This window comes from Chiloscyllium plagiosum, chromosome 42 (assembly GCF_004010195.1).
Source record: "Chiloscyllium plagiosum isolate BGI_BamShark_2017 chromosome 42, ASM401019v2, whole genome shotgun sequence".
Classification (NCBI taxonomy): Eukaryota; Metazoa; Chordata; class Chondrichthyes; order Orectolobiformes; family Hemiscylliidae; genus Chiloscyllium; species Chiloscyllium plagiosum.
Window position 1 is genome coordinate 5,526,098 of NC_057751.1, and position 15,053 is coordinate 5,541,150.

Here is a 15,053-nt window from a genome sequence, read left to right on the forward strand (position 1 = left end):
GTCAGAGGGAAATGGATCTGGGTGGGTTACTCTTCGGAGGGTCGGTGTGGACATGTTGGGCCGAAGGGCCTGTTACCACACTGTAGGGAATCTAATCTAACCTAATATCTTTCTAATCCTTTCCTATCCATGTCTTTGTCCAAATGCCTTTTAAAAGTTGTTAATGTACCCGCCTGAACCACTTTCACTCGCACCACATTCCATATGTGTACCACCCTCTATGTAAAACAAAAATCTGTCCCTCAGCTTCCCTTTTATTCTTTCCCCCAAACAGTTTAACATCACCAGTTCTGAAGAATCCTCACTGGACTCAATGCATTAACTCTGCTTTTGGTGCACAGATGCTGCCACATTGGCTGAGTTTTGCCAGACATTTCTGGTTTTGTTTCACCACCGCCCAGCTGTTGAACACCATTCCCTTATTCACGTGAACACTATGGTTCACAAAACTGCTATCTCCACCAGTCAATGATGTCTGCAATTGCCTACCAAGGTCCTTCTGCTCCTCCACCCCCTTTTTGAATTGCACCCCCTATTTCTCTGCAATGCCACCTATTCGCCTAATCTACCAAGTTGTCTATGTCCTTGAGGAATTCCAAACCGTCCTTGGTTTACAGTACTTCCAAGTTCCCTGTCCACCATCACAGTCACAGAGCACAGCAGGGAGATCATTCAGCCCACAGTGGCTGTACTAGCTGTTTGATGGAGCTGTCCATTAGCCCCTCTCCTTTTGCCCTGACCACCTGGTCATGTATTTTCTCCCGCGAACATGCCTCTGATTCTCCTTTCAGGGTTACAAAGGAGCCTGCTTCCACTATCCTTGCATGTAACGTATTCCAGATCACAGCAACTCACTGCCTGTGAAACAGTTACAGAGTCATAGAGCACAGACACAGACCCCTTCGGTCCAACGCCAACCAGAATCCCAAATGAAACGATCCCCGCCTGCCTGCTCCTGGCCTGTATCCCCCGCCAAACCTTTCACATTCCTGCACTTATCCAAATGTCTTCTATACGTCACACCTGCACCCACATCCACCACTTCCTCTGGAAGTTTGTTCCACACATCAACCACACTCTGTGTAAAAATGTTGTCCCACACAGAGGGTGGTACGTGTATGGAATGAGCTGCCAGAGGATGTGGTGGAGGCTGGTACAATTGCAACACTTACAAGACATTTGGATGGGTATGTGAATGGGAAGGGTTTGGAGGGAGATGGGCCGGGTGCTGGCAGGTGGGACTAGATTGGGTTGGGATACTGGTCGGCATGGATGGGTTGGACTGAAGGGTCTGTTTCTATGCTGTACATCTCTATGACTCTCACCTGAAAAGTATGCCCCCGAGTTTTGGACTCCCCTATCCTGGGGAAGAGACCTTAGCTGTTTGCCTTATCTATACTCCTTATGATTTTATAAACCTCTAAAAGGTCACCTTGCAACCTGCAACTGAAACAAGTCCCAGCCTACTCAGCCTCTCCTTATAAGTTAAACCCTCTATTCCTGGCAACATCCTGGTCAATCTTTTCCTGGCCCCCTTTGCACATTATCTCATGTGTCCTCCTGCTGGAGCCACCTCCCTCACTCAGTGGAAAACCTTCCTGATTGCGAGGACCTCTGCTCAAGGTGACTTGGACCCAGCTCTCAGGACACGAGGAAAGGTTTCCTCCTCACCTTGGTGATGGTTATAAAATCAGGCCCAAGGAAAACACCTTTCACCCCGTCAATCCTGAAGAGCTGCCTGCCGAGAGGGGGAAGAGAAGAAACAGGAAATTGTTAAAACTGACTGGAAGGTTACTTCTATTTGTCCGAGCGTGCTGGCTGGGGGGGTAAACTTCAGAGGTGCACACAAATCTCAGAGGTCTCCCACCTTGACTGATTCTCGCCCAACTTCCTTGGCCACTTCCAGCCTCTGTTTTCAACCCAAAAGAGAAAATGCTGAAAAATCTCAGCAGGTCTGGCAGCATCTGGAAGGAGAGAAAAGAGTCTAACTGACCCTTTGTCAAATCTGAAAAAAAGGGGAGAAATAGGGAGGTATTTATACTAGCCTGAGAGAAGGTGAGTCGTGGTTCCAGAAGCAAAGGTAGCAATAAAGAGGTGATAATGACAGTGCATAGAGAGAGACTATAGGGAGATTAGGAGCTGTGAGTATCCAAGGCTGAAGTCAGTGCTATGTGACAAAATATGTGGGGGATGGAGGGGGATGGGTGAAGCAGAGACAAAATGGAAAACAGGGGAGAAGGGTAGAAAAGGAGGAAGAGGAGAGGAAAAAGGTGTTAAGAGAGTGGGGAGCGAGAGAAAGAGAGACGATCAAGAAATAAGAGGTACAGAACAGTGAAAAAAAATTAAAACACAAATTAAATAAATAAAATAAATGAAATATAATTACGGAGCAGAATGAAAACAGAGGGGTCGAGATGGGATAATCATCTGAAGTTGTTGAATTCAATGTTGAGACCGGCAGGCTGTAACGTGCCCAGTTGGAAGATGAGATGCTGTTCCTCCAGTTTGCGTTGAGCTTCACTGGAACATTGCAGCAGGCCAAGGACAGACATGTGGGCATGGGAGCAGGATTGTGTGTTGAAGTGACAAGCCACGGGAAGGTCCGGGACCTGATTGCATACAGACCGAAGGTGCTCTGCAAAGCGATCACCCAGTCGGTGTTTTGTCTCTCCGATATAGAGAAGACCACATTGGGAGCAACGAATGCAATAGACCAAATTGAAAGAGGTACAAGTGAAACGCTGCTTCATCTGAAATGAGTGTTTGGGGCCTTGGATGGTGAGCATGGAGGAGATAAAGGGGCAGGTCTTGCACCTTCTGCGATTGCATGGGAAGGTGCCGTGTGTGATGGGAGATGTATTAGGTGTGATGGGAAGGTGCCGTGTGTGATGGGAGAGGTGTTAGGTGTGATGGGAAGGTGCCGTGTGTGATGGGAGAGGTGTTAGGTGTGATGGGAAGGTGCCATGTGTGATGGGAGAGGTGTTAGGTGTGATGGAGGAGTGCACTAGGTTGTCCCGGAGGGAACAATCTCTGCAGAATGCAGACAGGGGGAGGGAAGGGAAGATGTGTTTAGTGGTGGCGTCGTGTTGAAGTTGCAGAGGATTATTCTTTGCATGTGAAGGCTGGTGGGGTGAAAGATGAGAACAAGAGGGACCCTATCCTTGTTCTGGGAGGGGAGGGAGGGGGTGAGGGTCGTGGCACGGGAGATGGACTGCACACAGTCTCGAGTCCTGTCAACAACTAGAGGTGGGAAGCCACAGTTGGAGAAGAAGGAGCACATATTAAGAGCACCACTTTGGAAAGTGGCCTCATCAGAACAAATGCGGCGGAGGCGAAGGAGCTGAGATAGAGGGATAGGGTCCTTACAGGACGTAGGGTGAGGACAGCTGCAGTCCAGATAGCTGTGGGAGTCAGTGGGCTTGTAACGGACACTAGTGTATAGACTATTGTCGGAAATGGAGACAGAAAGGTCAAGGAAAGGAAGGCAAGTGTCGGAGATGGACCAGGTGAAGGTGATGGAGGGATGGAAACTGGAAGGGAAGTTTATGAATTTTCCCAGGTCAGGACGAAAGCATGAAGCCGCACCGAAACAGTCATCGATGTACCGATAAAGCAGTTGTGGGAGGGGACCTGGGTAGGCCTGGAACAAGAAATGTTTCATGTACGCCATGAAAAGGCAGGCATAGCTAGGACCCATGCGGATACCCATTGCTACACCTTTGATTTGGAGAAAATGGGATGAGTTGAAGGAGAAGTTGTTGAGAGAGAGAACAAGTTCAGCCAGGCGGAGGAGAGTGGTGGTGGATGGAGATTGTTGTGGCCTCTTTTCGAGAAAGAAGCAAAGAGCTTTCAAGCCGTCTTGGTGTGGGATGGAGGTGTAAAGAGATCGCACATCCACGGTGAATAGAAGGTGGTTAGGGCCTGCTGTCAATATGGCGCAGGGCATGAGAGGAATCCCGGATGGAGGTGGGGAGAGAGTGAAACAGAGGAGTAAGATTGGAGTCAAGGTAGGATTGTTTTCAACCGTCTGGGTTCTGAACTCCAAGATTGCTTCTTAAACCTTTCTGCCTCATTTCTCTCCTTCCAAATATGCCCGAAACCCACCTCTTCCCTGTCCTGCTTTGGCCCGAGTCAAGATTTTTGGACCCGTGGCACTCTTGCTCACGGAGCAGTAGAAATTGCAGTGTGTTGCTGTTGTTTTCTTCATGTGAAACTAAACCACGACCTTATCTTTTACCCCCACACCCACAGCCTCCAACGGAGCAGCCAACCCCACAAGAGAACACGCATGGCAGTCTGAAGTAAGGAATACAACAGAGCTCCATGCACAGCTCCATGGTCATCAATGGACCGCTGTACACTAACAGGCTGAGACTGTCTGTCTGTGCGTCTCGTCACATCCCCAAAGAGGGAACTCTCACTTCCCTCTTGGCCAATCCCCAGACGCCTCTCCAACTGGTTAGCAGTAGGCTCCTCCCATCCTGAGCCCAGGAACACTCCAAGGTTTTGTCTTGCAGGAACATTTTCTCATCCCCAAACTAAGTTCTTCAATCTGCTGAGCAAGCCATCAAGAACGTGGCTGACCTTCGACCCTCCTAACCTTGCAAAGTACTAACTCTTGAATCTCTCAGTGAGAGAAGTCTTGAAGACCATAAAATATTGGAGCAGGGGTGGACCCCACAGCTTCCAGGGCCCCGTGATACATGGGACAACAGGCTGGCTGGGGTTCTGACTCAACTCCATCTGACAGACCTCTCCCCATCTCTCTCTCTCTCTCTCTCTCAGTGCCTCACACTCCATAAATCTCACGTTGGGGTGGGGTTTGGAATCCAAAGATTCACAACCCTCTGAGTGAAGGAGTGGGCCCTCGCTCCTCACCGACGTCTGACCCTGAAGGTGGTGACCCTGAGTCCAGCGCTGTTTGGTTGTTGGGAACCTGGGCCAGTTTGCTGGGCCAGAGGGATGAGATTGACAGAATGCACTGAGCTGGCTCCCACTCTCCCCTGTAATGCCCCCAACTTTATCTATTTCCGAACATCACCTCCTTGCCCCCCACCCCAACACCTTTCACACCACCTACAGGGACAAAGGAAGCTGGTGAGGTACTGTACCTGGCCAAAGGAGAACAGAAGGCACTTCGGGGTGCTGAGAACTCCATGGTGCCCGATTCCAACACCGTACATCCAGGGATGAACTTCAAGCTGTTCGGGTTTGGCGTGTCTTGGGTCTGAATGAACATGCTTCTCACTGAAAGAGAGCCACATGGATTATCAATGGAGCTGACCAACTCTCTCAGAAAGATGACGAGCCTCTCTTCCTCCCCGCTCCCCACAATGGCACAAAGGAGTAGGACACATCACACAGCGAAGTCTTTCGGAGACCTGCACTGGCCCCCAATCTGTACAGATCAGTCAACCAGGATTGCAAGCAGCAGACGGTCAAACCAGTTGTTTTCGTGCCCCACCTTGTGGCAATCGGTGGAACAGCAGTGGCAGGGGTTTCAGCAGATGATGGAGTTGAGCTGACTTGGCACAAGGTCGAAGGGTTCCACAGAACAGGCAGGGGCCATTTGGCCCATTGTGCCCATGCCTGTCATCAAGCACTTAACCATTTCCCAGCACTTAGCATCTCAAGTCCTCGTCTAAACAATTATTTAACGTTGCAATGCTTCCTGCTTTTAGCAACATTTCAGGGCAGAGTGTTCCAGATCTGTACTATGCTGTGGGTGAAAAATAATCTATAAATTCCCTCTAAACCATCTGCCTTTCACCGTTAAATCTAAGGCTCCTGGCCATTGATCGCTGTATGATGGGGACATGTCTCTTCCCGTCCACCCCACCTTTGCTCTTCATAGTCTTGTACATGTCAGTCAGACATCACCCTCTGCTCAAAGGGAAACTGTGGAGGATGTGCCACAACAGCTGCGTGATGGGGAGTCCACAATGCAACTGTCACTAACTGTCGTACGGTCATGTTCCACAAACACCTGATGAAGAGGCAGCGCCTCAAAAGCAAGTGCTTCCAAATAAACCTGTTGGACAATAACCTGGTGTCGTGTGATTGTTAACGTTGTCTACCCCAGTCCAACACCGGCACCTCCAAATTATGTCACAAACCAGACAGGTGAAGAAGCATCGAAATAACAACCAGCTGCATTTGGAGTGTGGTTTTTTATGCGGATGACAGACCTGGACTTGATGGGAAGAGCAGATCGATTTGCTAAACAGCCCTGAACTGAGGACTTGGGGAAGAATGGAAAGGAAGTGCTGGACAGGAAAAAGAAAAGTGGAAAAAAAACTTAAGTGAAGTGCGTTGGAGAGCGACTGAAGGAAGAAATCGCATTGAGGAAAAGACAGTATCTCAGCGGAAAATGTAAGAGCATGATGGAGGGAGGATTTGAAGGAAAATGAGGAAGAGGTTGTCAACACTGGACAGGGTGACAATGCTTCACTTGAAAAAAAAACAAGGACATAATAACTTTAGTTTTTAAAGAGAGGTCATAAATATCTGGCAAAGGGCCTAGTTTCACAATGATAGGGAAGTGGTGAGTTCTCCCAGTTCAGGTTTTTTTCAAGTTTCTTTTCGTTGTAACAGTGAGAAGCTGATATAGTGGGGAAAGGTTCCAAGCTTCAGCAGATGATTCTTGGCTGGCTGCTCTCTGAAATCTCTCTTGCCTGTAAGAACCAGTGTTTGAATTTACCAATTAACAAGGGGTACGTTTATGGGATTGTAGGAGAAATTTGCCCAATAAAGCAGAGATCACACAAACCAGATCGGGTGAAAGTGACAAGCTGTTTATTACAAGCGATATCGCTGGAAGAGAAATTGACTAGGCTGACACAGCACTCATCGTCTGTGCAGGTAGATCAGAATTTCTCTTCCTCGAGCTGAGGAAGAATCCAGTTTTTATAATAATCCTGTACAAAAGGATTAATTAGAAATAGGGACAAAATACAATGGAAATGCAGTAATCTAATTATAACGATGCTAATCAGGAAACAGTTCTCGGAGGAATGTCCTAATTCTCTACACAAAGCAACATTCTGACAGTATCGATGGGTTCCATTGCTCTATGCAGGTAGGCGCTAATGTCTCCTCTGAAGCAGTGGGGTGCTTCCATTGTCCTGTCCTGGGAGTAGTGCACGCTGGTGCCTCTCTGTCTGACCTGTTCTTTGTGTGGCTTTGGCATTGTTGGGGGTTGTGAAACTGCCATCAGGGCTTTGGGATAGCTGTGGTGCTTAATTGTTCATGGATGCTTGAAGTGTATTCCCTGTCTCTGAGTGCTGTCTAGTTTCGCTTGTCAGCCTGCTGAGGCATCCTGAGTGTTTTAGTACAGTTTGGCCAATTTTGCTTTTGTGGGCCTTTTTGTGGGTTGGCAGGGTGACAGATCTTTTCCCACAGGGATGTTACAGGAATTGGAACAGCTCCTTCATTACGTTGCTGTATCGTGTTGGCTGGCTTTTAAAACAGTTAAATTACTCCAAATTCCGTTTTCTTTTGTTCGTGTTTCAACTGTAGTGTTTAAATAAGTTCAGTTTGACCAGCTGCATCACACCTGCCTTTAAAACTTAGGGTCTAGACTACCTTCTTCACGTGTTTTGAGGGGGTCTGGTTTGGTCCCTAACAACAGCAACATGATAGATTCTATAGATTATCTCCAAATAAAGAGAGAGGCACAGAATAGGTCTAGAGGTTTGGAAAGACAACAGTGAACCAAGAATCACATTATTATTAGGATACAGAATGAGGCAATTTGGCCCTTTGCATCTGCACTGTTTCTGGTGACCAACTGCCAGTTTCCAGCCTTATTCCATATCCCACCATCCATCTCTGCACAAGGACCTGCCTTCCACTACACTACACCTTATGATGGGTGGTTAATGCGGACCATTGGTACCAGTGACAGTGGGACACCAAAGTGCTCCAGGAACACAACAGAATGTCTCTGTTTCAAAGGACAATGTCTTCTGGGGTTTATTTGAACCCTGCTGGTCCTGCTCCAGTGCCATCAGGCTGTACGTAACCTGATTGAGTTTTGCATTGGCAATGTTCAGTGAGCTGCTTGGGATTCAGTGTCTAGGCAACATGGAGAGCCATGAGCAACACGAGTCACAGCTCTGCGCTGGGACTGACAGCCTGCAAATCCCTGCACCGTGTCAATCGAGGGAGATTAAACATGGGTTACCTTCCAGGGAGAAGAAGCAGGGGCTGAATTCTCACTTTCTCTGAACAACAAAAGCACATTACCCCAAGCAGATGCAAATGATAATTAATGCTCCTCATTCTTTGCATCCACATGCTTTGCAAGCAATTGTCAGTGGTCTCACTGGGCAACAGCTTGAAAGAAACACAGGCCGCAGTGGTTATGGAACAGAATCAGCACTCCCTCAGATTCAGAAGCTGAGAATGATTCAGCACCAACCATGCATAGTAATGAAATCTCCCTTGCCAATCAGTTTGAGACACCCCTAGGGCTACCAGTTATTATTAACACTCACTGCAAATATTTCATGGAAGTGAAAAGGTTAGAGCTCAGGAGGAGGCCATTCGGCCCATTGTGCTGGAGATGCCTCTCAGCGCTTGCTTTTGTTAAGGACCAGGCCAGATCCGCTCAAAACATTTCGAGAAAGTAGCCCAAACCCTAACTTTGCTCGCTGTTTTAAGCAGGTGTACAGTGAATATTGCAGGAGATATGCCACTGGCCAAACCACTTTGTTTTAAACAAAACAGAATTTATTTGCAATATTACCGAATTAAACATAATAAAAGAGAACAGAAAATGGGATAACTTGACCTAAGAGACAGATTACCTCAAAGGAATGATGCTGTTCCAAATTCCTGCAAGAATCCCCAATAAACACCCCTTTGCAAAAAAGGGAAAATCAAACTCAAGGTCTTACAGGAGAGACAGATTCAGCATGGAACACCTACTTCCATGTAGCTGTTTCTTGGACCAGCAACCTCAAAACTGATTGACTGCTTTCAGTGAACAACCAGACTGCTAAAACCCAAAGCAAACCAGAGAAAACTGAGCTGAGAGAACTGGCCACTCCCCTTTCATTACTCAGGTGTTTCTTTTGAACTTGAAAGCCCTTTTCCTGAGGCAGTATCTGTTAGCTATAATCAAATGGTCCCTAAAACCCTTTAAACCTCGATGTTTCTGAATCGCTGCTTTTACGACCTCTCTGAATAAAAAAAGCCAAAGACAGCAAAACCTTGTTAGAGGAGCAGCATCATCACAGTCTTCCAGAGGAAGGAGGTGACCCTGGCTGAGTGTTGCAGACTGACACATTCCAAAGTCCAGGATTACGTGCTGAGGGACACACTAAAGCCTTGGGCAGCTGCCGCCAAGGCGCAGTGGGGCAAGACCACTGTGCGAGGTCCTTCTGCTGAAGTTAAACAGGGGTCTTTTTAGTTATCAGAGCCTCCCATATGTAAATATAGTCTTGTACAAGTAAGAAATACCTTTGGTCTGTTTACTTGACAGAGTCAAACTCCAGTGTTTGTTTGTTTCTTCATATGCCACTGCATAGAACTGAACTGCTTTAGTGATTACTTTTGTATGTAAAGATTTTTTTTTGTGAAGAAAGCATATTTTTGAAATCTAAAAAATGCACGATTGGCCTTGACCTTTGTCTTTCCCTCTCACCTCTCCTGAATGCACAAACTGTGCTCCAGCACAAGTCCAAGAGACTTCTCCAGTCTGAGTTGGAAAGTCAGCTTTTAGTCATTGAAATGAGCTGGGGTCAGAACTGGGCCCACGAGCGTGCTCAGTTTCATCCTCACGCTGCCAAGGACAACTGTCACACCAACAGCAACACCGAACCTAGTCTCAACTCTGTGTCTAATATGTGCAGCAAATCGCTCACAATTACTTTCAACAATAACAACGTGGGCATCACAGACCGCATGAAAAGTGAAGAGCCAGCTGAACTAGTGACCTGGAGCCTGGATGAACTGTCCAAAGACAGAAGCTCAAATTCAGTCGGTCAATTTTCATTAACTGAGTTCTAAAATGAAAACTCAGTCTTAGGAATGGTCATAGAACCAGAGAATCCCTATAGTGTGGAAGCAGGCCATTCGGCCCATTGAGTCCACACTGACAATCCAAAGAGCATCCAAACTAGACCCGCCTGTCCCCGGAACCCTGCATTTCCATGGAGAATCCATCCAGCCTGCAGGACAGTCCAGGCAATTTAGCATTACCAATCCAACTAACCTGCAAATCTTTGGACTGCGGGAGGAAACCAGGCTACCCGGAGGAAACTCAAGCAGTCAAGGGGAGTGTGTGCAAACTCCACTCAGAGAGTACCCAGAGGGTGGAATCAAATCCAGGTCCTTGGCACTGCGAGGCAGCGGCGCCAACCACTGAACCATCAATGACCATGAAACCGCTGGACTGTCATGAAAATGAAGCAAACCTGCTGTCTGCTCCCGATCTGGCCACCAGCAATACGGTGGACTCTACACTGCCTTCTGAAATCGCTACTAACGGACTGGATCGAACCACGAGAAAATTGCCGCGGTTCAGAAGGTGGATCAAGACCACCTTCGAGATCAGCAATAAATGCTGACCTTCCTAGAGACACTCGCCCTGCCATCAGTGAAGCTGTCTTAAGAAGAATAAAAGAGACTCTGACCAGCTTACAGGCAACGGAGACGGAAGTTGATGGTTGCAGAAGGTTCTGATATCCCAAGCCATTCCCGCTCCATTTCTTGGTCAAACACATGCGCCTCGCGTGCTGGCCTGTGTGTATTCTGAAAAATAGCAATCTTGTAAGCACTCAAAGGATCAAGCAGGCAGGCAGTGCAAGCTGAGGCGTGAAGACACAAAAGTAAACCTTTCCGCTTGCTCGCTGGTTTGGCAGTAAGATACAATTTTACAACAGGCTTCAATTTCAATTCAATTGAACTCGGGCACTACAGAAAGTAGCGGAAGGCCCTGGGCTGGTTGGGCACATCTCTATAAATAAATCCACCTTTTCAATGAAAAGAACCTGAAGCAATGAGGTAGACTCAGCTGAGGTATAATCACTGCCTGGACCACTTCCAGCAAATGGTCTGTTGCCCTGTTGTGAATATCGTGCACCACCGTGCAAGATCAGGAAGACTCACTGCATCCCTACAGTATGGAAGCAGGCTATTCAACTCACCATTTCCACTCTGAGAGCATCCGCCCCCTGCCCCCCCACAGACCCATCTCCTACCCCATCCCTATCACCCTGCATTTCTTATGGCTAATCCACTGAGCCTGAACATCACTGAACACTATGGGCAATGTAGCATGGTCAATCCACCCAAACCTGTACATACTTGGACCGTGAAAGGAAACCACAGCAACCCAGAGGAAATGCAGACACAGGGAGAATGCTCAAACTCCACACAGACAGTCACCCGAGGGTGGAATCGAACCCAGGCCCCTGATCCAGTCCTCCTCCACAATTACTTTAAAACTTACCAAATTACAGTTACTGCCAAAGAAATGCGCCTGCATTGCCACAGCTATCACTTAACCAAAAAAAAACGAAGAACGTGAATGATAAAAATCTCAAATAAAAGGAGGCTCTCTGCACCCAAAACGTTAACTCGTTCTCCATCCACACGTGCAGGCAGACCTGCTGAGTCATTCCAACAATTTCTATTTTTGCTTCACATCTACCACTTGCCTGGGTTTATTCCCTAAAATTAGGTCCAACATCACCCCCTCACGTGCTGGCTGAAAAAGGCTCTCCTGAACATAGCTGAACAATTGTGCATCCTCGAAGACTTTGTATACTAGTGTGATGATGCTGCTCATTTAAAAAGGTTGTGTTGTCCTTGTTTTTTTTTCAGAAGCCTTTTATGAGACACAGGATCCAAAATATCTGGCTTGATTTACTTAAAGAAGTTTTTAAGTTGAAAAAGATACACTTGTACAATGAAAGGGGCGTGGCCAGTTCGCTCAGCTCAGTTTTCTCTGGTTTGGTTTGGTTTGGTTTGGTTTTAGCAGTCTGGCTGTTCACTGAAAGCAGGCAGTCAGTCAGTGAGGCTGTTAGTCCAAGAAACAGCTGCATGGAAGAAGGTGTTCTGTGCTGAATCTCTCTGTCATCTCTCTCTCTCTTCTAAGAATCTGTGTTTGATTTTTCCTTTTTTGCAACAGGGTGTTTATGGGGATTGTTGCAGGAACTTGGAACAGCATCATTTAGTTGGGATAGTCTGCTGGGTGTTTGGAGACGTTAAGTTATTCAGTATTCTGTTGTTTGTATTTCATCCAGTAATTTTGTCAATGAATTCTGTTTTGTCAGAAACTAAGTGGTTTGACCAGTGGCATCTCTCCTGAATTATCCACTTTACACCTGCTCAAAACAACGAGCAAAGTTAGGGTCTGGGCGACTGTCTTGAAATGTTTTGAGGGGGTCTGGCCTGGTCCTTAACACATAGTTAATATCAAGAGAGTTGAAATCCTCTGCCACTGCTCACCTACTATTTTGATACATCGAGATTTGCCTCCATATTTCTCTATCTCTCTGATTGTTTGTGTACCTCCAGCCAAGTGATGGCCCACAAGAACCTTCCAAGATATCATCACTCCTGACTTCAGCAACTGACCCTTTGAATAACAGAGACAAACCAGGCCAGACTCCCTCAAAACATTTCAAGAAAGCAGCCCAGACCCTAACCTTTCTGGTTGTTTCAAGTATGTGTACAGTGGATATTCCAGGAGACATGCAGCTGGTCAAACCACTTAGTTTTCAACCAAACTGAATTTATTTATAAGACTTCCGAATGAAACACAAACAAAAGAGAACAAAATATAGAATAGCAACCGATCCAAGAAGCTAACAGACTATCCCAACTTGATGATGCTGTTCCAAATACTTGCTAAAATCCCCATAAACATCCCTTGGCACAAAAGGAAAAATCAAACACAGGGTCTTACAGGAAAGAAGTCAGAGAGAGATCCGCATGGACCTGCTTCTTTGGGTCCAGCAGCTTTTTTGACACAATTGCTAAAAACGAAACTAAACCATTAAGCTGGTCCCCAGACTTTTTAAGAGTCTGTGTCTTTTATGAACTCTTTGAAAAAAGTGCCAAGGACAACATAACCTTGTTAAAGGAACAGCATCGTCACCCACCACATATGCACACAAACCTAAAGAACATTAGATGCTGGAAATCAGAAATAAAAACAGAAATTACTGGAAAAAACACAGCATGTTGGCACCCTCTCCAATCTAACAATATCCTTTCGGAAGGGCAACCAGAACAGTCCTCCAACAGTGGCCTTACCAATCTCCTGTACAACCACAACATAACGTCCCAACTCCGCTACTCAATGGTCTGATCAAGGAAGGCAAATGTATGGCAAAAACATCCTCATGAGGATGTTGGTCCAGTTCCAGTTGAGATGCAACACATCCCACTAGTACCAGTCCCACCTTCCCCAAGAACGTACCCAGCGATCCAGCAATCTAAAGCTTTCCCTCCTGCTCCAACCCTTCTGCCACACATGCATTAATTCTATCCACCTACTCCTGTACTCATTAGCATGTGATACCAGAAGTAGTCCAGACATGACACTTTTTGTGTCCAAGCTTGAAGACACTTCTTAAAAACCAGCTGCCTAAACCCAAATTTTTGACCATCTGTGCTGGCACCCTTTTTACCTTAATACTGTCCTGCAGCATGGAGATAGGTCCTTCGGCCCAAACTGGTCCATGCCGACTAAACTGACCATCCATGCTAACCCCATTTCCCTGCACTTAGTCCATCTCCTTCTAAACCTTTCCGATCCATGTATGTGCCCAAGTGCATTTTAAATGCAGCTAATGTACCCACGTCAACCACTTACACTGGCAGCTCATTCCACACGTGTACCACTCCGTGGTAAAAAAGCTGCCCCTCAGGTTCCTTTTTATACTTCCCCCTCGAATCTTAAACTGATGCCCTCTCACCTTCTATTCCAAAACCTGGGAGAAAGACTGAGCACATTCATCCTATCCAGGCCCCTCATGATCTTATACACTTCGATATGACACCCCCCACAGCCTCCTACATTCTGAAGAAACAAGTCCTAGATTGTCCAGCCTCTCCCTATAACACAGACTGTCGAGGTCTGGCAACATCCTTGTAAATTTCTTCTGCACTGTTTCCATTTAATGACATCCTTCCGAAAGCGAGGTAACCAAAATTGAAGACAGTAGTTAAAATGCGGCCTCAACAACATCTCGTACAACTACAACATAACTACCCAACTTCTATACTCAAGGCCCTGACTGACAAAAGTTAATTTTGTTTCATAAAGTTCGAGCGAGCCATCACGAGGAGAGCTCTTGTGCTCGTATAATGTGATGCACTGGAAAACATTGTTACAAGCCACAGCAGCAGCTCAAGTGCAAAGTGCTCCTCAGCAGGGCAAGAGGGCTCCTGTGGCAGAGCAGTAGCATCCCACCTCTGAACCAGGGAGTCTGGGTTCAATTCCCACACCCTCCTCCCAGAGGTGTGTGTGTGTGTGTGTGTGAATGATATCCCTGAAGTGACTGACCAGAAAACATCCCTCACCAGGGCACATTTGGCCAGGCCTGTGAAAACCAAGTGGATTTGGAGGAGAAGTGGGGAGGACTGTGCCCACTACCTGAGCTCGCTGCAGCGACAGGCAGACGTTTGAAGCTGCAAGTGATCAGAAATCATTCAATAAATCTACCCCAATGACTTGCAGGCCCAGCAGTGACCCACCAGGACTCACCTTGAAGCCAAGAGCCAACAAGTGCCCAACTTCACCGCCGCCATCTTTGATCAAGGCATCCGCAAGGACCCTAACCGCACCTCCCACACTCAGGACTGTCTAACAGAGGCGCCCGCCGTCCCGGCTGCCCGCCCGAGCCACTCGCCGTCATTTTTAATCGCACGGCCCGCGATTCCAAAACAAAAAAATAAGCTTACAAAGTTCGAGTCATGTAGAGTCTTTTGGCTGGCTCGGGGAAATGCGCTCAGGCATTGTGGCGAGATGGCCCGGCTGTGCTGCGGAATAGAGCGGTTTCTGTGGGCGTGGCCAAGCCACAAGGGCCCTGAGG

General features: G+C 47.1%; 1 protein-coding gene across 2 annotated transcripts in view; it reads right to left on the reverse strand.

The window, feature by feature from the left end:
- Window positions 1-14,830, reverse strand: part of LOC122543056 (NFU1 iron-sulfur cluster scaffold homolog, mitochondrial-like) — a 29,551-nt gene extending 14,721 nt beyond the window's left edge. The window contains exons 1-5 of one of the 2 annotated variants that reach the window (XM_043681255.1): window positions 14,726-14,830; window positions 10,649-10,758; window positions 5,112-5,247; window positions 1,868-2,005; window positions 1,672-1,738 (exon numbers count right to left, since the gene is read on the reverse strand). In XM_043681255.1, the coding sequence (XP_043537190.1) occupies window positions 1,672-1,738; window positions 1,868-2,005; window positions 5,112-5,247; window positions 10,649-10,758; window positions 14,726-14,769 (495 nt within the window). In that variant the 5' untranslated portion in view covers window positions 14,770-14,830. The remainder of the gene's footprint in view (window positions 1-1,671; window positions 1,739-1,867; window positions 2,006-5,111; window positions 5,248-10,648; window positions 10,759-14,725) is intronic. The other variant, XM_043681256.1, reaches the window with a different exon arrangement.
- Window positions 14,831-15,053: the final 223 nt, after the last annotated feature.